Source organism: Hermetia illucens, chromosome 2 (assembly GCF_905115235.1).
Source record: "Hermetia illucens chromosome 2, iHerIll2.2.curated.20191125, whole genome shotgun sequence".
NCBI lineage: Eukaryota > Metazoa > Arthropoda > Insecta > Diptera > Stratiomyidae > Hermetia > Hermetia illucens.
In genome coordinates, this window is record NC_051850.1 from 190,050,741 (window position 1) to 190,072,744 (window position 22,004).

At 46.3% G+C, this 22,004-nt stretch overlaps 2 protein-coding genes across 2 annotated transcripts; one reads left to right on the top strand and one right to left on the bottom strand.

The window, feature by feature from the left end:
• Positions 1–8,551: 8,551 nt before the first annotated feature.
• LOC119648633 lies at positions 8,552–9,409 on the bottom strand. The gene has a single exon (XM_038050403.1). The coding sequence runs from the start codon at positions 9,407–9,409 to the stop codon at positions 8,552–8,554; it is 858 nt and encodes a 285-aa protein (XP_037906331.1).
• An 8,655-nt stretch (positions 9,410–18,064) lies between these two features.
• Positions 18,065–20,549, top strand: LOC119648750 (alkaline phosphatase-like). Its single transcript, XM_038050573.1, has 4 exons — positions 18,065–18,306; positions 18,822–19,138; positions 19,208–20,213; positions 20,274–20,549. Exons 1-4 carry the CDS (start codon positions 18,210–18,212, stop codon positions 20,465–20,467), a joined length of 1,614 nt encoding a protein of 537 aa, XP_037906501.1. The 5' UTR covers positions 18,065–18,209; the 3' UTR covers positions 20,468–20,549.
• The last annotated feature ends 1,455 nt before the right edge of the window (positions 20,550–22,004 follow it).

The window sequence follows — 22,004 nt, forward strand, 5'->3', positions numbered from 1 at the left end:
ACCTCCACAAGCGCCTCTCCAACATTGAGCTGAACCCTGATACCTTCAGCGAACTCAAAAAAACTTGTCCTCGTCTAGGCAAGTCCTTCCAACAAACAACCATCCTCCCACAGAACATCTCAACTCCCGAAAAGGTGAACATCCTAGCCGACCAATTCCTTCAAGCGCACCACTGCACTCTCCACATTCGCGATCAACACTTCGAAAGTGTTGTGAGCGAAACCATAGAAAAACTCCAATCCACACCCACTTCCCACCAACCCAGTCCCAACCTAAACCTCTTCGTCCAACCCCTCATCCACTCCGATGAACATGATAATGTTTCTCCCATCCACTTTGTCAGCCCAAGTTCAGTGGAAGCTGCAATTGCAGCCTCCAAGAACAAAAAATCAGTGGGTCTCGACAAAATCCCCTCCATAGTTTTGAAAAAGTGCGCCCCCAACATTTCCACCACACTCTCCTCGATCATTAACCACTGCATCCTCAACGCACACTTCCCCACCGAATGGAAAAATGCTCGCATAGTTCCCGTCCCAAAAAAGAACCTTAATCCACTTAATCCTGATAGCTACAGGCCTATCTCCATCCTTTCTTCATCCACCAAAATCTTCGAGCGGATTATCAAATCCCTCATAGATGAGCATTGCACTTCTAACAACACCCTGCCCGAGTTCCAATTCGCCAACCGAACTAAACACTCGGTTGAGCATGCACTGCTTGTCCTCAAGACTGATATCCTACTAGGTATCAATCGGAGGACACCTACCATAGCATGTCTCCGTGACCTAAGGAAAGCTTTCGACTCCGTATGGCAATACGGACTCACGTATAAGCTTTCCGAAGTCCTCAACTTCCATCCGCACCTCTGCAAGCTAATTCTTAGCTTTCTAGATGGGCGGAAATCCTCAGTCAACATCCAGCAGCACCTTTCCTCGTCCTATACTTGCCCCGCCGGCATTCCCCAGGGTTCAGTCCTGTCTGCAACCTTTTTCTCTCTGTTCACCGCAGACATCCCCAAACCACCTCCACACCCGTGTCCCATCCAGATCCTCCAATACGCGGATGACCTAATCATATACACGGCCACCAAACACATCTCCCGTGGTGAAGCGCGTCTGAATGCTTATTTAGACGAACTTTACCACTATTTCACGCTTTGGAAACTTTCCCTAAATCCCGAAAAGTGTGAGACCATCGTCTTCCATGGAGACATGAGGATGACTCCGAAGATGCGGAGTGACACTAGATCATTATCACTCACAATCCACGACCAGCCCATTCCCACTGTTAAAGAAGTTACCTACCTCGGGGTGACAATGAACTCCCGCCTCTCCCACGTACCACACATAACGAAGTCACTAGGCCGTGCAACTGGTGCCTTCCGGTCCCTGTATCCTATTCTTAAATACAACATCCCAACTCCAAAAAAGAGTTAAGCTGTTTTGCTATAAATAGCTCATCCGCCCACTCCTCATCTTCGGCTTCATTTTCTGGTCCGATTGCTCCCCATCCCAAATGGAGCGAGTCCGCCTCAGAGAGCGCAGGATCTTTCGCCATTGCGCCAACATCTTTAAGAACGAGGACCGCTCCAAGTACATTTCCAACCAGATCCTCTATGAATCCTGCCAAACCCCACGCATCGACGCCTTCCTTGCTCGTCTTGCCCTCAACTTCTTGGCCAAGTGCCAATCCCATCCCAATCCTCTTGTCGCCAATGCCATGCAGATTGAGATCGTTGAAGATAACCTTCTCCGGACTCATCTGTTTCCCCAGATCCTCCTTTCCCTCCAGTCACAGAACCATCTGTTCGATTCCCTAGGCAGAGTAGTCTTCTACACGGGCAACTTCTCCGACTCCCAATTTTTTAAACCTTCCCATCATTAGCACCCCTCCCAGCTTTTAATTACCATCCCTCCCCCGCACCTCACCCATCCTATCCCAGTCCTTTCCTTACGGGTACGAAAGGTTTTGTGTATTTCTTAGTACGTAGCACGTAATATATCCATATATTATGTGAGAGTATCCACTTTCGGGTGATATTGACTATGAAGTCTTCAATTTTCAAAGAAGCAACAAATTTTAGGTATTATAACTTTGTTAGTAATAGTGCGATTTCCACCAAATTTGGTAAAATCATGCTCTATATTATAGCCTATATCACTACAAAATTTCATGGTACTAAGATGAACTTAAGGGGGGTTTCTAACCAATTACAAAAAATTGTAGTAATATACTATTATTAACTTTACTTAAACAGATATCGGCATGGAAGGTATTTCGGAGCCCAGGCACCCTATAGTGGCAGCCTCCTGACTTTTTTCAGATTTTTGGGTTGGGTAGTTTTTGAGAATGGCCCCCTTAAAGAAGTGATCACTTTCAACCCCCCGCGCTCCCCACCCTTCCAACAAATGTCAAAACTAAGATCGGCTTTGAAAAGTACTAATCGAGACCTTTAATTTGATACCCCACATGACTATATTTGGTGAAAAAAAATTTTACACCCCCCTTTTGCATGTATGGGGACCCCCCCTTAAATTCGACGTAAAAGGATGTAATTCACTGTATGCGTGAGCGTTCACAGTTCCCACCTTTCTACCAAATTTGGTATCAATCGCTATAACCGTCTCCGAGAAAAATGCGTGTGACGGACAGACAGACAGACAGACGGACAGACAGACAGTAAATCGATTTTAATAAGGTTTTGTGTTTACACAAAACCTTAAAAAGCGGGGCCCCGTACCGCAGCAAAACTGGTTAATCAGGCGGAGGCACGTCTCCGAATTACTGAAAGCCAGGTGACTACCCCCAAGAAGGGAGAAGTTGGGTCGTCAAGCAGTGGATCCAAGGTGAGCATTGGTATACTGCGTGGACTACAGCCAACGAACACCACTGCTTAAAGAGCAGGGACCAGCAAAAGCACGTCTGAGATAAATATAACAGACGTCAGGAAGGTGACAGGTCTCAGTGGCGCCGGGGTTACCTGCGCTATCTGAAGGAGGGCCTGAAACCAGAAGAGACCCTTAAGAAGGCTCAGGACAGACCTAAGCCATTTCTACCGGAGCCGAGAAAGCGGGGAGCAGCAGAGATCAGCCCGCATGAAGGGAATGCTCCCAAAAAATCCAGACCTGAACCCAAGGGAGGAGAAAACCCGGGCAGGTCAGGAGTGAAGGCAGGACCCAGGAAGCCCGCCATTAGCTATACTAGTGCGGTCAAGGGCATTCGACTGGCCATACTGCCTAAAAGGTTTCCCGAGCAAATACTCACTCGGGAGGAACAGGAAATCATTGAGGAACTTGTCGTCAAGCAGATGATCAAGATTTGGACGTCGAAACTGGTGTTCACCGGGATACGCTTTCGACCAGGCCTTATACTGGTGGACTGTGCGACGGAAGGAACCGCAGAATGGGTTAGAACCATAGTTCCTAGATTGCCAGGCTGGAAAGGGGTAGAACTGTCGACATGTGCTGGGGATGATATACCAGGAGCCCACATGGTGACAGTTTTTCTGCCAAAGGCCGCGGCAATAGAAACGGAAGACCTTATGAGACTTCTAATTGCTCAGAATGAAGATCTCCATACTCGACTATGGAGAGTCTTCAGAAGCAAGACGGAGGGCAAGGGTAAACTCCTCACGATTGGGGTAAATGACCGATCCCTGGAGGCAATTAAACGTCGGAGTTATGATCAACTACCGATTTGGCAACATACCCGTGCATGTGCACAAGGAAAAGCCAAGGAAAGAGACCTCGGAGGAGGCATCGGGTGAAAAACTTACCGAGGTCCCTGAAGAAGTCGCGGAAGCCATAGAGGCGGAAAGAACTGGATCAACCAGGGAAATAGACCTACTGCCCAGTGAAGAGCAGAAGCTGGACGACCTAGACCTAGGACTCCTAGGGCTCGGGGTGGACAGCGACGCGCAGGAAAGCGCCATGTCGGAGGAGGAGGGTGACACTCCGACAGTGGAGAAGAGCTCCAAACAATAACGGAGCCAATGGCCAGCACTAAGACAGCCCAGATAAACCTCCACCATGCGAGAGCTGCATCTGCAGTGATTGCAAGGGCAAATTCCAAGGAGAACATTGGAATAGTGCTGGCTCAGGAGCCCAGGGTGTACCGGGGGCAGATTCGCGGTCTGCAAGGAGGAGACATGGAGGTAATTTGGGACTCCTCTTGTGAAAAACCGAGAGCTTGCATAATTCTCAAACGTAATTTAAAATACATATGTCTTTCAGAGTTCTTAACCGGGGACCTTGTGGCTATCCAAGTCTCATTGGAAGCCGGGAGGAGCACTCGAGAGGCAGTTGTAGCATCGGGATATTTCCCAGGAGACGAGAGCCGGACTCCACCGGAACAAGTTGCAAAGCTGACGAAGTATTGCGAGGAGAGGGCGTTACCACTTCTTCTCGGCTGCGATGCCAACGCCCACCACGAAGTATGGGGAAGCAGCGACACTAATCGTAGAGGTGAGTACCTTCTCGAATTTATTCTTAGCAATAAGTTAAAAATATACAACGTAGGGAACACTCCAACATTTGTGACCAGTACCAGACAAGAGGTACTAGATATAACTCTAGGAAATACCCTAATGAACGGGATGGTCAGGAATTGGAGGGTGTCGGATGAACCCTCAATGTCTGATCACAGGATAATCAGATTCGACATTGAGGGTAACTCCGAAATAAAAAGAATAATAAGGAATCCCAAGAGAACGGATTGAGAATCCTACACAACGCATCTGAGCAACAACATTGCCCACCTTCAAGGGGGCGGTGACATCAGGAGCGAACTGGAATTAGAAACGGTGGTGGAAAACCTTAACACAATCGTCATTGACGCATATGAGGCCAGCTGTCCTGCCAAGACAGTCAAGTCATCAAGGGATGTACCATGGTGGAACAAGAACCTAGCCAGAATGAGAACAGAGGTACGAAAACTGTTTAACCGGGCAAAACAAACCGGCGACTGGCGGAGGTATAAAAATGCACTGACTGCGTATAGCAACGCGATCAGGGAAGCGTAACGGAACAGCTTTAGGGAATTCTGTGAAGGGATTGAACAGATCACAGAAGCAACCAGGCTGTACATGGCTGTAGCCAAAGACGGGTTAATATCCTCTGTCTGCTTGAAAAAGGAAGATGGGACATTCACCGAGAATGAGGAGGACAGGGTACACCTGCTTCTCAGAACTCATTTCCCGGGGTCCTACCCCTCGGCGGCAGCCGACAACAATCTGCCTGGCACCCCAACAACGTATAAAAGGGGAAGGAACGAGAGCCGGAAACTAGCAAAAGAGGTATGCTCAGAAGCTAGGCTAAGATGGGCAGTGGGAGCTTTTAAACCCATGAAATCTCCCGGAGTAGAAGGGCATTTTCCCAGCACTTATCCAGAGAGGCCTAGGAATTATCTTAGAGTCTCTTCTGAGGGTGGTAAGGGGGAGCATAGCACTGGGTTACATACCAAGGGCATGGAGAAGGGCAAAAGTGGTCTTTATTCCGAAAGCGGGTAAAAAGGATCCTTTTCACCTTAAATCTTTCAGACCAATCTGCCTAACATCGTTCGTACTCAAAACGGTGGAGAAGGTCATAGACAACTATATTAGAACTAACGTTCTAAAGCGTAATCCCCTACATCACTGTCAACACGCTTACCGGGCAGGACGGTCAACTGAAACTGCTCTGTATCAGCTGACAGAGGTACTACGGGACGCCATAGAAACAAAAGAAATTGCATTGTGCGCGTTTTTGGATATCGAAAGAGCATTCGACAACACATCGCACACAGAGATACAGGATGCCCTGAGCGGCAAAGGAGTGGGGAACACCCTGGCACTCTGGATGGGCAAAATGCTAGAAAGCAGACAAATAGAGGTACAAACAGGTACAAAATCTATTATCATGAACACCATTCAAGGCTGTCCACAGGGTGGAGTACTATCGCCGCTGATGTGGACTATGGTAGTGGATGAACTCCTGGACGTGCTAACTAATACTGGAATACAAGTCCAGGGCTACGCGGACGACATTGTTTTAATCTGTAGGGGCAAATATGAAGATACCCTATGCGATAGAATCCAAACTGGATTAAGGGTTACTAGTGCTTGGTGCAGGAAGGTGGGACTGCGGATCAACCCAACCAAAACCACCATAGTACCATTCGCTAGGAGGCGTAAGCTGGATCACCTGAAAGCCATAACATTACATGATATGGAGGTGAAACGAGAAACAGAGGTCAAATATTTGGGAATCACGCTAGACCAAAAATTACTCTGGAAGACACATGTCGGAAACACTTGTCGGAAAGCCACGAGGGCTCTGATGACTTGCAGATCCATAGCAGCAAAAAAATGGGGTTGCAGCCCGAAGATACTACTTTGGATATATACTGCAATAGTAAGACCAATGATTACCTATGGAGCGGTAATCTGGGCAGAAAGAACCCAACTCAGCACACAAGCCAGGGAATCACATAAGCTCCAAAGGCTGGCTTGCGTGTGTATCAGTGGGGTAATGAGGACATGGCCAACGGCATCCTTGGAGGTCCTTCTGGGATTAACCCCTCTCCATCTGCACATACAGATGCAGGCAAGGAGATCAATATTCAGGATGGCCGGTAGTATGAGTGAGGCGGGGAGCTGCCTAAATCGAAGGAAGATTGATATTCTTTCTAGGCGGTATCCCAAATTACTGATACCGACGGACAACATGACAACGAGGTTTCACTTCGATAAGAAGTTTGAAACACGTTGGAGTAACAAGGCAAACGGGGAGAGCGTGGCTGCGACATACGGCTTAAACCAGCAACTGATTACTTGGTACACTGACGGATCCTTCACAGCAGAGGGAGCGGTGTCCGGTGTCATTGGTCCAAGGAAAATTTACTTTGAGCCAATGGGCAGGTACACTAGCATATGCCTCCTTTAACCTGCAAAGGAACTACAGGGGGCAGAACATAGCTATTCTCACCGATAGCCAAGCAGCGATCAAGGCACTTAGGTCCAACCAGGTGAACTCTAAACTGGTATGGGAATGCCTTGAGAGACTGAATACACTCGGCTCATCCAACAAGGTCTGGATACTTTGAGTTCCAGGCCATGCTGGGTTGGAAGGCAACGAGGCAGCGGATGAACTAGCCAAGAAGGGAGCAGGGATGCCTTTACACGGTCCAGAACCCTTCTGTGGAATCGGAAACGGTTTCATGGCTATGAATCTAAGAAATGAAGAGAAACGGTTGAGGGAACTATATTGGACGGGCCTACCAGGGATGGAGCAGTCCAGGGTGCTTATTGGGGGATACGAACCCATGCGTACAACGGATTGCATAAACCTCACCAAAAAGAACCTTCGAATCATAGTGGGAATTCTCCCTGGTCATTGTCGGCTGAACTATCACCTAGGGAAGTTAGGGATATCTACGGACACTGCCTGCAGGTTTTGTGATGAGGAGAACGAAACCTCTATGCACGTCCTGGGACAGTGTCTGGTACTTGTGCAAAGTAGGTCGATACATCTGGGAAAACACTTAATACCAGATGCAAAGCTGAAACATTTAGAAGTGGGGAACATACTAAAGTTCCTAACGGTTACAGGCCTGCTTGATATACTATGATCAACAGGTACACTATAACCAGTAAAAGGGGCACTATTGTTCTTCAGGGACGCGGTGCGACTTTCCCTTAACAGAATAATAATAATGGCATATAGTACTAAGTACAAATACACGAAGTCGTTACTTTTTCCTCGTCCTGCTTAAGGCTTTGTGTAAAACGACACCTTATTAAAGTCGGCTTACTGTCTCTCTGTTTTTTTAACTTCATCAACGACGCAACAACCGGCATCCACTGGCCTGTCTTAATAAAGAACTGCAAGTATTCCGGTTTTCCTCCGAGGTGCACGAATTCGATATCCCTAGAACTATTTGGCGTCCTGTGCCTATGCCATTGCTCCATTCCAGGCATCTTCTTTTTCGACCATAGATGTTGCCCTTATAGACTTTCCGGGCTGGATAATCCTAATCCATACGGATTAAGTGACCCCTTCACCGCAACTGATTCAGCCGGATTGTATTCACAACCAGAGGGTCATGGTATCGCTCATAGATTTCATCGTTATGTAGTCTACGGAATTCTCCATGCTCATGCAGGGGGCAAAAACTTCTTCGGAGGAGATCTCGCGTTGTTCTTCCCATGATGTTGATATCGTCAGCATAAGTCAGTAGTTGAGTGGACTTAAAGAGGATAATCCTCATTGTGGCGCAGCAGGATTCGCAACATTCGAAATAGATTTCGAATGCTGCGAATCCTGCCGCGCCACATCTATTTGTTCGATTCGCAGCATTCGAAATTGGAATCGGAGGAGGAATGAATGTGGCTGACTCTATTGGCGATAAACACTTTCCATTTAGCTGCTGGACTTTGGAGCCATTGTAGTGCGACCATCGAATCTGTCCAATAATAGGGAATGACATCCTTCCAACCATGGGCTTCTAACGTAGTTGACATCAGGTCGCACAAGAGCGTAGCGCTGCACAGCTCCAACCGTGAAATCGATTGGACCTATAACGGTGCGACTTTCAACGTTATGAGTTGAACAGTTGTGGAACCGTCACGTTCCTCAATGCGTACATAGATGACTGCCGCATATGCTGCTTCTGAGGCGTCACAAAATCCATGGACTTGAATAGTTACAGTATCATTACAGTGTAGCCACCTTGGAATAGTAATTTCCTGGAGAAACGGCAACTGTGAACGGAAGTTTCGCCATATCGCATCAAGTTCTTCTGTGATTGGTTCATCCCAGGTTCTGTGTTGTAACCACAGCTGCTGCATCATTATTTTCCCTACGACAATACACGGCTGCAACCATCCCATTGGATCGAATAATTTTGCTACCTCAGAAAGCAATTTTCGTTTCGTGAGCACAGTACCTGTGATCTCTTCTAAGGTAACCTTGAAGAAGAAGCAATCCCTTGCTGGATGCCATCGTAGTCCTAGAGTCTTGATGTGATCTTCCTCGTCGATGCTTAACAGTGGGTTCGCTTCTCTATCGGAAACAGGAATTGACTCCAACAGACTATCGAAATTTGCTGCCCATTTCCGTAATTTAAACCCTCCCTTTTGTAGTACTTTGATAAGGTCTTGCTGTAAGGTCTGCGCTTCCTTGATTGTATCTCCGCCTGTTAGGACATCAACCACATAAAAGTCTTCTTTAATGGCTCGACACGCTTTTGGATAGTGCACCCTTTCGTCATCCGATAGCTGATGCACAGTGCGCACCGCCAAGTACGGGGCGCTGGCCGTGCCATATGTAACTGTTGTTAACTTAAAATGTTTAGTCGGTTCGGATGGATGACTTCGCCACAGGATTCGTTGATAGTCCTTATCCTGAGGATGTATACTTATCTGTCGGTACATCTTTTCTATGTCAGCGGCTATCACGTATCGATGCGTTCTCCATCTCATCAATACATGAGTGATGACCACTGCAGGGACGCCAAAGCGAGGTATCCACTCTTGATAGAGGGCTTCGGCACATAATTGCGGCGTAATATCTTTCAGAGGTATTGCCTCAGGCCACCGCCTAAACCTGTCGATGATTGTGAGACAATACCTATAACCTCGCAAAGTCTCGCAAAGGCTCTACTATGTCGAGGTGTATTGTGTGGAACCGCCTGGTAGTGCGGGGGAATGAGCCCACTTCTTTCCTTACATGCCTGACTGACTTTACACTTCTGGCATGCGATGCACTCTCTGGCCCAGGAATTGACATCCTTATTCATAGAGGGCCAGAAGTATTTCTCGGTGACTAGCCGATTTGTTGCCCTGATGCCTGGATGCGCTAAGTCGTGAACTGCGTGGAACACTTCCTTGCGAAAGGTGGCCGGAATGTATGGCGGAGGTCCCTCTTCCGAGTCTTCGCAGCAGAGAGAGAAGTTCGAGCCGAAGATGGGCAACTCCCGAAATTTGTATTTGGGGTTGGATTTGAGGCTCTGAAGTGCTGCGAATCCTGCCGCGCCACATCATCATCAACGGCGCAACAACCGGTAACCGGTCTACGCCTGTCTTAATAAGGAACTCCAGACTCCCCGCCTATATGAGGATGGACTATTCCGTAGCCTACATAATGACGAAATCTATGAGCGATACCATGACCGTCCGGTTGTGGATAAAATCCGGCTCAATAGGTTACGGTGGGTGGGTCACCTAAACCGTATGGATGAGGATTAGCCAGCCCGGAAAGTCTATAAGGGCAATATCGATGGTAGAAAAAGAAGACGAAACAGACTCTGCCTGAGATGTGAACCTGTACGCATCCAGTGAGGGGGAGAAATGGTTCCCATCCAGTGCTCTCACTGAATATATGTATGTGGGGTATCAAATACGGACATTTTCTCGAATAAGTTTAATAATAGTATGCGACTATATTTTTGAGAAATTGGCTACAAAACTCTAATATGTTATTCTAGAATTATGAAATTTAGAGCAATATAGCTTATAATACAGAGCGTTTGGTAGAAATCGCGCTGTTACTACCAACGCTATAATAGGTCAGAGTGTAACAGATTGACTAAGAAAACGCATTGAATAGTTTGGTCCGGTCCAGTATCAAGTGGATGTGGACTTAGGATCCCTCACTATCCTAAACAATAATTTAGCTTTAACCTAGCTTAGGTTCAAACTATTGCCGATTTCACTTGGATATAATTCGCACCTTTGGCGTGTTTTTGCGAATAGGAGCGTTTTCTATCTGTTGCCACTTAGGGTCATGCTGCTCTCAGGGCAGAGATGAGGCAGCGTCTGATGATTTGCCTCTGCTCTCGACGAAACCGTTAGTCCCTATTTTTAAATGCTTGGGTGCCATGCCACAAACGAGGGATCCGTGGACCGAAAAACGTGAGAATAAGTTGCTCTCCATTTGGTCCGGTCCAACATTAAGTGGATGTGGACTTAGGATCCCTCACTATCCTAAACAGCGAGCAATACCGAAACAAGGACCCGTCCTCATGGTATCTGGACTTATCGGGCACCGCTGCCATCTGGGTTCGGGACGACGTTCGACTTCGTGTTCTTGCCGAAGGCCGGGGGGACGGATTTGCCTGGATCCGGTGTTTAGGGATAACGTTTTTTAGCGTTTACCTCACGCCGAATGAGTCGATTCCGGACTTTCAACGCCGGCTTGATGCTCTGGAGGACGCCGTTTCGAACACGGAGGGACGAATCCTGGTTGGCGGTGATTTTAATGCCAGCGCTCTTGAATGGGGCATGCCTCAATCAGACTCCAGAGGGAAACGGATTCTGGAAATGGCAGCGAGAACCGGGCTCGTAATTTTAAACACCGGATCCACGCCAACGCTTCGGCGCTCAGGTTGTGAAGGAAGCATTCCCGACATCACTTTTGCGTCGGAATCTCTGGCATCATCGGTGGACGGGTGGCGAGTCCTAGAAGACTTCTCGGCAAGTGATCATCAGTACATTGCGTTCGAAGTGTTTGACGTTACTTGCCGGCGAGCACCAACACGACGTTCCCCCTGCGTGTGGAACGTCGCGAAGGTGAACATCGGAAGGTTCGTCGAAGCTCTTGGAGCAGGTAGGGCCGCACTGGGGAGCACTCCGGGGGGTGGTGGTGTCGCAGCTGACACCGTCGTAAATTCAGTGATGAATCTGATAACGACGGCGTGTGAGGCTTCCATGCCCCGGAGAGGCCCCAGGCGCGACAAGCCTTCTATGTACTGGTGGACGGCGGAAATTGCCGACCTACGGAAGGAGTGTCATAAGCTCCGCCGTTTGGCACAACGTTTGTACGCCAACGAGGAGGCATGTGCCATAAAGGCACAATATAGATCAGCAAAAAGGAGACTCCGCAGCGCTATAAATAAAAGCAAAGCTCGCGGCTGGCAAAATCTTGTTAATGAGGTGAATGATGACCCGTGGGGACTTGGCTATAAGCTTGTCACTCGGAAAATCGGGGCTCTGCGGAAGCCCTGCATACTGAGCACCGACCAGATGGACCGCATTGTGCGGGCATTGTTCCCCAGACACCCTGTACGGGTTGATGTAAACAGCGCGGAAAGCCTCGTGGATTGCCCTCTTTTCACAATGGGAGAACTCGAAGAAGCGGTTCTCACTATGAAAAACAGGAAGGCGCCAGGCCCTGATGGCATCCCGGCGGAAGTTTACAAACTGGTGTTCCGCCAACGGCCAGAATTGCTGCTCGAAGCGTTCAACGCGTGCTTGAAGGAGGGCATTTTTCCTTCTCGCTGGAAAGTGGCCAGACTCGCGTTGATCCGTAAGGGTAAAGGAGATCCGGAGCTCCCGTCTGCATACCGACCGCTGTGTATGCTTGACACGGCCGGAAAAGTGTTCGAGAAGCTCATCAGGGGTAGACTCGCTGAAGCGATCCGTGCTGCCGGGGACTTATCCGCAAGGCAGTTCGGGTTGAGAACAGGGAAATCTACAGTGGATGCTGTTATGGAGGTCGTAGATGCGTTTAATCGAGCCGGGGCGCACAGCCGCCGATCTCGACGGATAGTGCTCCTCATAACGCTTGACGTCAGAAATGCCTTCAATTCCGTAAGATGGACAGATATGCTGGGCACACTAGAGAACTCCTTTCACGTGCCAAGCTATCTCTTGCGGATATTGAGGGATTATCTGAAAGACCGCTCCCTGTTCTATGAGACGCTAGAGGGCCAGAGGAGGATGGAAATCACGTCGGGAGTAGCACAGGGATCCATCCTAGGGCCGGACCTCTGGAACGCTTCCTACGATAGTCTGCTGAGACTCGATATGCCTGAAGAGTCGCGCCTGGTCGGTTATGCAGACGACGTTGCGGCACTTGTTGCCGGACGCACTGTTCAACAGGCGCAAAGCAGACTTGGCATATTGATGCGACGGGTAAGCGGATGGATGACTGCTCACGGTTTCAACCTTGCGCTGGAGAAAACCGAAGTAGTCATCCTGACCAGAAGGAGAATCCCGACCTTGCGTCCCATATCGATCGGCGAGTTGACTATAGAGTCAAAACCAGCGATTAAATACCTTGGTTTAATGCTCGACTCGAAGATGAGCTTCTTCGAGCAAATCAAAGCAGCCGCGGACAGGGCTGCAGCAGGAGTCGCGGCCTTGAGTCGGCTAATGGCGAATGTGGGCGGCCCTATATCAACTAGGAGACGTCTCCTCATGGGAGCAACGCAGTCCGTCCTTCTCTATGGTGCGGAGGTATGGGCTGATGCCCTTGACAAGGAGGTGCATCGTAAACGCCTAGCTCAAGTGCAGAGGCGGGGAGCTTTGCGAGTGGCGTCTGCTTATCGCACTGTCTCCGAACCGGCTGTGATGGTGATTGCGGGAGGCACGTTGCCCTCCTTGCCAAGGAGCGCAAAGCTATCTATCGCCGTAAGGGTGAAAACTTAAGAGAAGTGGTTGCCCGTGAAGAACGTCAACACACCCTTAACGAGTGGCAAGTTTCTTGGCAAAATGAGCCAAGGGGCAAGTGGACTGCGCGGCTCATCGACAAATTAGACCCGTGGTTGAACAGAAAGCACGGTGAGATTGATTACTTCCTTACCCAACTTCTAAGTGGGCATGGAGGTTTTCAGTCTTACCTGCACAGGGTTGGGAAGGCGCGATCTCCTGATTGTGTGTTCTGCAATAGAGTGCCGGATGACGCTGAACACACCTTTTTCTCTTGCGAGAGGTGGGATGGCCTCCGCCAGCAGCTTTATGCAGACACAGGGGAGCTCTTTCCAGACAACATTGTCAGAGAGATGCTGAAGAGCGCTGGCAGCTGGAATCGTATTGCGCATTATGTTCGGGCTCTTCTTACTACGAAGAAGATTGAACTCGACCGGCGGAGGCATCAGCCGGTAAGGGGTTGCCTGAACTAACAACAACTCCCTTCCTCCCCTCCCCTCCCGTTGGTGAAAGGAATTCCCTGACTTGAAGGCTCCCAACGCCGGGAGAGCGGGAGGGCTAGCCCGAAGTAATGTGTCAAACGGTTCCAGGCTAGTTCTCTGATGACAGGGAGGTGTTTAGTTGGTAGTCCGCCAGCGTGCTGTTGCGGGAGTCCAACACTCTGTGCGTAAACGCATTCACCTACCCTACTCCAAAAAAAAAAAAAATCCTAAACAACTATCTGATTGGTAAAAGAGCATGACCGTTCCAATATATAAAAAGAAAGGCAGTACGGTAGAATGTTCAAATTACTATCCAATACAATTGTTCTTTAAGGCACTGAAGATTTTTAGCATTCGCAATATCAATGAAATCAACGTGAACCAAGTCGGGTTTGTCAATAACTAAGGAACTACTGACGAAAGGTATGTTAATCGTTTACTCGTTGGAAACACCGTGAGAAGTATCCCTCTCTCTATATGACATTCCTGGATTCAGAGAACAGGTTTGACCAACGAACTCGTGCGATGGGTTAAACCGTCTACGGCGATCTGAAAAACAAAGTTCGAAGAGGGCACCTCATACAGCGCAGTCTCTAAATTTGGATAAAATAGAGTTCTTAACGACTGATCCCAATGGCAGATTCTGCACAGAACTGAGCAATTTAGGTATTTCGTATTGAAGCTCTTGGCCATTGGTTATATAAGGTTCTGAGCGCTGGTCGGTTACCAAAGACAAATAACGCCGCGTTGCGGTAATGGAGAAGAAGATGTTGCGATCAGTTACTGGTATAACTCGCCATGATCATGTCCGAAACGATGACATCTGCAATTGATATGAGGTTGCACCCATCGTGGAGAAGTATTTTTCAGTGTTATGATCAACTCAATGGCCAAATCGAAATCGATGGAAATGTCAACCGAAACAACGATGGCTTGATACGCTAAATGATGATTTAAGGGGCTCCACTCAGACGAAACCCATTACATAGAAAAGTGATCAAATATTTTTATTACGGATAATAATTTTGTAATTGCTAATGAACATTTCCTTTTCATTGCTTCTTTTGATGGTCTGGGGTATTATCTAGGAGTTCGAAAAGTTTTTTTTAGCTGAAGCAATCGACTTTCTGTATACACTGTTCCGGGCATGCATACTTTGTGGTTGATATTTACTTTCTTAAAGAAGTCGATCACTAGGTTTTGAATGCGATACCATGTCAACTTTTATTTAAGGGGGTCATCCCGTGTGTCGGATCCGCTGAATCGAATTTTTTTTTTGACATCAGTTATATCTAGATATAGTGTAGAATATATGGGCAAAGTGATTTTTTGATCTCCTGAGATGGGGAGCTTTACGGGTGGCGTCTGCGTACCGCACTGTCTCTGAACCGGCCGTGATGGTGATCGCGAGAGTGATCTCCGTTGCCCTTCTTGCTAGGGAGCGTCAGGCCATATACAAGCGCAAGGGAGATGAGCCAAGGGAAGTGGTTGCTCGCGAAGAACGTCAAAACACTCTAGACGAGTGGCAGCTCTCTTGGCAAAATGAAACTAGAGGCAGATGGACTGCGCAGCTCATCGGCAACTTAGGTGCGTGGCTGAATCGGAAGCATGGTGAGACTGACTATTTCCTTACCCAATTTTCAAGTGGGCATGGAAGTTTTCAGTTTTAACTGTACAAGATTGGAAAGGCGCATTCTCCGGATTGTGTGTTTTGCAATGGAGTTGTGGACGACGCCCACCACACTTTTTTTTCTTGTGGAAGGTGAGATGGGGTTCGTCAGTAGCTCTATTTAAACACAGAGGATCTCTCACCAGACAACATTGTGGAAGAGATGCTGAGGACTGCTGACAGGTGGAATCTTGTTGCCCATTACATTCGGGCCCTTCTCGTTGCTAAGAAGATAGATTTCGACCGGTGGAGGAGTCGGATGGCAGGGGGTTCCTTGAACTGACAGATCCCTTCCTCCTCTCCCCTCCCGCTGGTGAAAGGAATTCCCTGATTTGAAGGCTCCCCAAGGCGAGAGAGTTCGAGGACTAGCCCGAAGTAATGTGACAAACGGTTCCAGGCTAGCTCTCTGACGATGGGGAGGTGTTTAGTTGGTAGTCCGACGACGTACCGAATCGGGGGTCCAACACTGTGTGCGTAAATGCATCCACCTACCTTACCTCCCCCTCCCTCAAAAAAAAAGAAGTGTTTTTTTGATATTCGGAGGCGTTCGGAAATTATAGTGTTAACCACGTGATAAGTCACATACCGAATTTATGTCGATCGCCGTAATAAAGCTCGTATTTATCGGTCTGAATGACGTTCGAATGAGTTGGCTAAAAGGACAAGAATTGAAACCAAGGCCGTACATGTGTTTCTTCAAGAAACCTAAGGTGTATGGCAGATTAATAGTCAGTTAAGGTTTTATGGCTAAAAATCGCATTTTACTTTTTAAATGCGTTTTTCTCGAAATTGCATGTTGAAAATCGGCTCCCACCGTAGTCCAAAATCTATCCAACGGAATTCTTTGAAATTTTCAGAACTTATTCAGAACATATTTCTACGGTCCGCAAACTATAATACATTCAGAAGTTTTTTTTATTCATTGAAGAAGCCGTGAAAAAACACCAAAATTCACAAAAAAAAGTTTAACAGGGCACCAAAAATTTAGCTTTTAATATCTTTTAATAATCCTAGTTTGCGGACTATAGTTAAGTCTGTACGTTAAAATGCCGTTTACTTTTTCTCTCTAAGATGATCGCAGCGCCCTCCAGCGTGGTAGCAGAAAAAGATCTTTTTTTGGAGATGGGTGTATAGATTGCTCTGTATTTCAATAATGAACTATGCGATCGGGCTGGAAAAATTACTATGCCCGCTCAAGATATTAATAAATCTATGGTGAAAAATTCATATTTGTATCTTTATCCAGTTCTTCACAAACACATTCTAAAAAAAGGCAAAAAACGGCTTTTACACGGGATGACCCCCTTAAGAAGTGTTCCGCCCTTTGTATACTATGGCTGCCAATCTTGTGGGGTTAAATTAATTCAAAAACTTATCAATTTTCGAAAATTGACAGGGAAAATCAACTTTACAGATGAAGCAGATTACTTTTATTCTAATACAAATAGTACTCTCCCCATGTTTGAGAGTCTGTTATTGACTGGGGTGAGATTTTCGAAATTTCAGTTTTGAGATCGATCAAACGAATTGAATAGAAATACGGTATTTTTGTAAAAAGTAGCTACTGCATTTTATTTTTCTTATAATTAAAAATCGATTTAGAACATATTCATATTTAATAAGCACCATAGAATCTGGATGAAATTACTAATCTAGAGACTGACCGGTAAGTGGCAAACAAACGAGAAAAGCATCTTAACTTCATTCAAGTAAATATACCGACAGGTTTTCCGCGGTAATTAATAACAGCAAGTCTACCACTACGGAATTTAAAAGGAATAGAATAAAAGCGTCTGGATTTATCATCTCTTACAACTCCTCATAATTTATTAAGATTGTTGCTGCTGCCTTTAATGTATCTACAAGATCAAGAAGCGTTCAACCGGTTCCTGTCGCATTTTCTAGTCTTTTTGTTTCATAATGCACTTTAAACTCAATTAGCTACGGAGAATATTCCAACCGCATTCATTCGGCTCTCCAAAAGAGCGCCTTTGAGTCGGGGAGGTAATTATCTATAATCATATTTGGAGTACAGGTAATCGGACTTCCAAACACCAAAAACATTTTCAAACTATCAATGAACTATTTCGGTGTTATCTTCCTTAAGACAATACTATCTAGAATCTAAATTAGGGTAACCCCTGTGGTTAGTTGTTCCGAATTTCCAATAGAGTCATATCAAAGCTGACTTACGCAGGTAAGGGTAGATCACAGGCGCCTATTGTGTCTCACAAGGCGGCCAGTAACTCTTCTGTATCTTAAATCTGAATACGGTTCACACCCTTGAAATTTGACTCATACATGTTTTCCTGTAAAAAATCTAAGAAGAATAATCGGCCCCTGGGGAAAAAAAATAAAGAAAGTAAGAACTTTTCACTTTAATCTGTTTTTATGAATCTAGAATTCCCCAACGGCCGACGTGAGACATTGGGAGACAAGTTTTGCATACGAAAAAAAAACTTGTTGATAACCTTAGCGCCTTGAATTGTGTATAAAAGTTTGTAACAATCTGAAAAGTAATGCCATTTGGTCAATTGAGCTGCGTGGGTTAGTGTTGTTCCCGAGTAAATTCGCAATTTTGTTTAAAGTGATTTTCCCATAGAATTTAATTCTGGGAGTGTTGAGTGAAACGGTGATTGCGTTTTAAGTCAAAATGGGGTACATTTTGAAGAGGTTTCTCCTGGTTTTGGGATGTTTTGTGCTGGCGTTGGGTCATTCAATCCGTGAAAAGAGGCAGATTAGTAAATTTGGTAAGTGTTTGATTTTTGTGACTTTTGTGAACATCCTGAATTTTGCATTATCTGCTGTGTAAATCTTGTCGTGATCCTGTACCTACCAATTATTGCAATTAAATGTATTTATTTATCCGGTTGTCCGGATAGCTGAGTGGTTAGAGCGCAAGACTGTCGTACGGAAGGTTGCGGTTCAAATTTTGCTGGTGGCAGTGGGATTTGTATCGTAATTTGACGTCGGACACCAGTCGACTCAGCTGTGAATGACTACCTGAGTCAAATCAGGGTAATAATCTCGGGGGGCGAGCGCAATGCTGAACACATTGCCTCCTAGTGTACCGTTACGGTCTTGAATGAAGTGCTCTAACACACTTCAAGGCCCTGATCCAACATGGATTGTTGCGCCAACGATTATTATTAAATTTATTTCGATGCAAAATTTGCAATAAAAAAAAAATAAACTCTGTTAGGTCCATAAATTTGCTCTTCGATCGAAAGGAAAATTATAATTTTATATTATTCACTCCATACAGTCCCGAAGGATCCATACCATCCACAACCCGCACTAAACGAAGCTGGAGAAGTTTTAGTTGAAAATCGCTGGCAACATGTGGATGCCGAGGAAGAAAATGCTGCTTTCTGGAATTCTCTGGCGCAGGATCGACTTCGGGAGCAAGTGTTCCGTAGACCGAATCTGAACGTAGCCAAGAATGTTATATTCTTCTTGGGTGACGGTATGTCTATTCCCACCTATGCAGCTAGTCGAGCTTACATGGGGCAGCAACAGAAATTGAGAGGTGAAGAATCCCAATTGGCGTTTGATAAGTTCCCTCACACCGGATTATCGAAGGTACACGGAGATTTTTTATTTTACATTGATAACGTTCGTCGGTATTACTAAAAAAAAATATATTTACAGACATATTGCGTGGACCGTCAAGTAGCCGATTCTGCTTGCTCGGCAACAGCTTATCTATGCGGAGTTAAAGCCAATTATGGTACAATCGGAGTAACTGCAAAAGTTCGCTACAATCAATGTGGGATACAGGCCGATCCCGCCAATCAGGTGGATTCCCTTGCCGCTTGGGCTCAGAAAGCAGGAAAATCAACTGGTATTGTTACAACGGCTCGCGTTACCCACGCAAGTCCTTCTGGAGCCTATGCCCACGTCGCCAATCGTGAATATGAGTGCGATGCTGATGTAAGGACATATGGACACAATCCCGCAATTTGCCAAGATATTGCAAGTCAGTTAGTTAACAATAGAACTGGTACAGAGTTCAAAGTGATTCTTGGTGGTGGACGTACCAAGTTCCTGCCCAATAGCATGCAAGATGAACAAGGCAACGCTGGCGAACGTGAAGACGGTGTGAATCTGATCGACGAATGGAAACGAAAACATAGTAATGGAGTTTACGTGTACAATCGAAAGGGCTTGCTGCAAACTGATTACGATAGGACTCAATACCTTCTCGGTCTGTTCGATCCAAGTCATCTGCAATACAATTTGGATAAGACAGCACAAACCGATCAACCTAGCTTGGCTGAAATGACCGAAGCTGCCATTAAAATGTTGCAGAAAGACCGAAATGGATACTTTGTTTTCATTGAAGGTGGTCGTATCGATCATGCTCATCATGAGACCAAAGCTAGAAAAGCCTTAGATGAAACTGTTGAGTTCTCGAAAGCCATCGACCGTGCAATTCAGTTGACCAATCGTGAAGATACACTCATCATAGTCACCTCAGATCACGCACATTGTATGTCCCTTGCCGGTTACTCCTTCCGTGGTACAGATATTTTGGGTGTGAATAGTGAAATCAGCCCAATCGATGGTTTGCCATATGCGACACTAACTTATGCGAACGGTCCCGGGTATCGTGCTGAGCAGAATGGACGATTGGACTTGAGAAGACAAGATATGAGTAAGTTTTCCACTTTGTGATTTCAGAAAAGATGCACAAATTTACTTTTTTTTTTTACAGCCAACAAGGATTATGAGTATCCAAGCTTAGCTCCGTTGCCAGCTGAAACCCACGGTGGAGATGATGTTGGAATTTTCGCTTTGGGTCCTCAAGCTCATTTGGTCTCAGGTGTCATGGAGCAGAATGTTATACCACATATTGTGGCTTATGCAGCTTGTATTGGAGACGGTTTTACAATTTGTAAAAAGAACTGAGGAGACTCGTATGATGTTGTTTTGTAGAATAATATGTTAAGTTAGGTAATAAACTATATGAACTAAATACGTTTTAAAATGACTGTTTCTAATATTTGGCGTTCAAACCCCTCAGGGAAAAACTTGCGATGTAGAATAGTCTCCTGCCTTGTCTAAAACAAGGATCCTTGTCAAGAATTCCCAGAAGCTGTGTATTTTGCTAAGAAATCATTTAAATTTCTAATATTCAAGCCGTAATGGTACGTCATCTGTCTGTGCATGTTTAACTAAAAAATTCCATTTTACACAAAAGCTTTACACAAAATCTCTATACAGGCCTTAGCACCTTTCATCTCCTCTGTTTGAGGACGTGTTTTAAATTTGTTTCAATGCTAAAAATGAAATTAAATTTACAACAACGAGCTTGTATCAAATTTTGCGAGACAAAGACATAATTTCCATGTATGAATTTGATCCAAAATTGATCAAACGAGCCCCAACTAAAGACGGTACATGGGTTAGTTAGTTTAGTTAACTGGGGGGAGCCGCAGCACCGAGCACTCAGGCCATTATTAGGCCCATTGTACTATCCCCGTAGTTGCCTATTCAATGGCTTCCTGCCTACGGTGTTCGCAGGCTTTAGCGAATTTGAGAACATTCTCAAGAGGCAGAGAGTGTGCAGATTCTTCATTGATGAAAACCTTGCCAAGGTGTCTTCGTCTGAGATCTGAGGATGCCGGGCAGCTGCATAAAAAGTGCAGGGCTGTCTCCCCCTCCTCCTCACATTGGCTGCACACAGCCGAAACCACTACCCCAATCTTTTCCATATGGTAGTTTAAGGGGCAGTGTCCCGTCAAAAGCCCTACTAGGGTTTTCATGTCCCACTTCTTAAGGGACAGCAAAAATGCCGCTCTAGTGGCCCTAGGCTTCTTCACAAGGATTTTCGCTTGCCGGCAAGAGTCCAAATTTCTCCACTCGGTTGCGTGAATCCTTGCAATTTCACCCTTCAGAGTAGACTTGACAGTAGATGGTCGGATTCCAAGAGCTGGTTCTGGCCCCACCATTGTGGATCCACACCCTCGGCGAGCCAGTCTATCAGCCCCCTCATTACCGGCGATGTTAGAGTGCCCCGGCACCCACATCAGGAATGTTTCGTTCATTCGGCCAAGTTTCAGCAGCACCTGATGACAACTCCACACCAACTTGCTTGATATGTTATTGCCATTTAGTGCTAATAATGCCGCCCGACTGTCGGAACAGATTCGAATGGTGCGTCCCCTCCATTTTTGTCGCAGACATTCTTCTGCTGCCAATGAAATGGCATATATCTCCGCCTGGAATATGGTCGTCATTTTCCGGAGGGGTCGGGCCAGTTCTATGATCGGATTCTCCGAGAACACACCTGCACCCGATCCATCCTCCTTGACCGACTCGTCGGTGAAGATTATTAGGTCTGTAATCTGAAAAGACTCATGGCCACTTGTCGACCATTCTTCTCTTTCGGTGATTACGACAGTGTATGTCTTTTCAAAGACGAATCTGGAAACCATATGATCGG

Bases quoted from the DNA above. Each gene is read 5' to 3' on its own strand.
- LOC119648633 (XM_038050403.1), bottom strand. From the start codon at position 9,409: ATGTACCGACAGATAAGTATACATCCTCAGGATAAGGACTATCAACGA.
- LOC119648750 (XM_038050573.1), top strand. From the start codon at position 18,210: ATGGGGTACATTTTGAAGAGGTTTCTCCTGGTTTTGGGATGTTTTGTG. The intron at 19,139-19,207 runs GTACACGGAGAT...ATATATTTACAG, and splicing joins CTCACACCGGATTATCGAAG to ACATATTGCGTGGACCGTCA. The intron at 20,214-20,273 runs GTAAGTTTTCCA...TTTTTTTTACAG, and splicing joins CTTGAGAAGACAAGATATGA to CCAACAAGGATTATGAGTAT.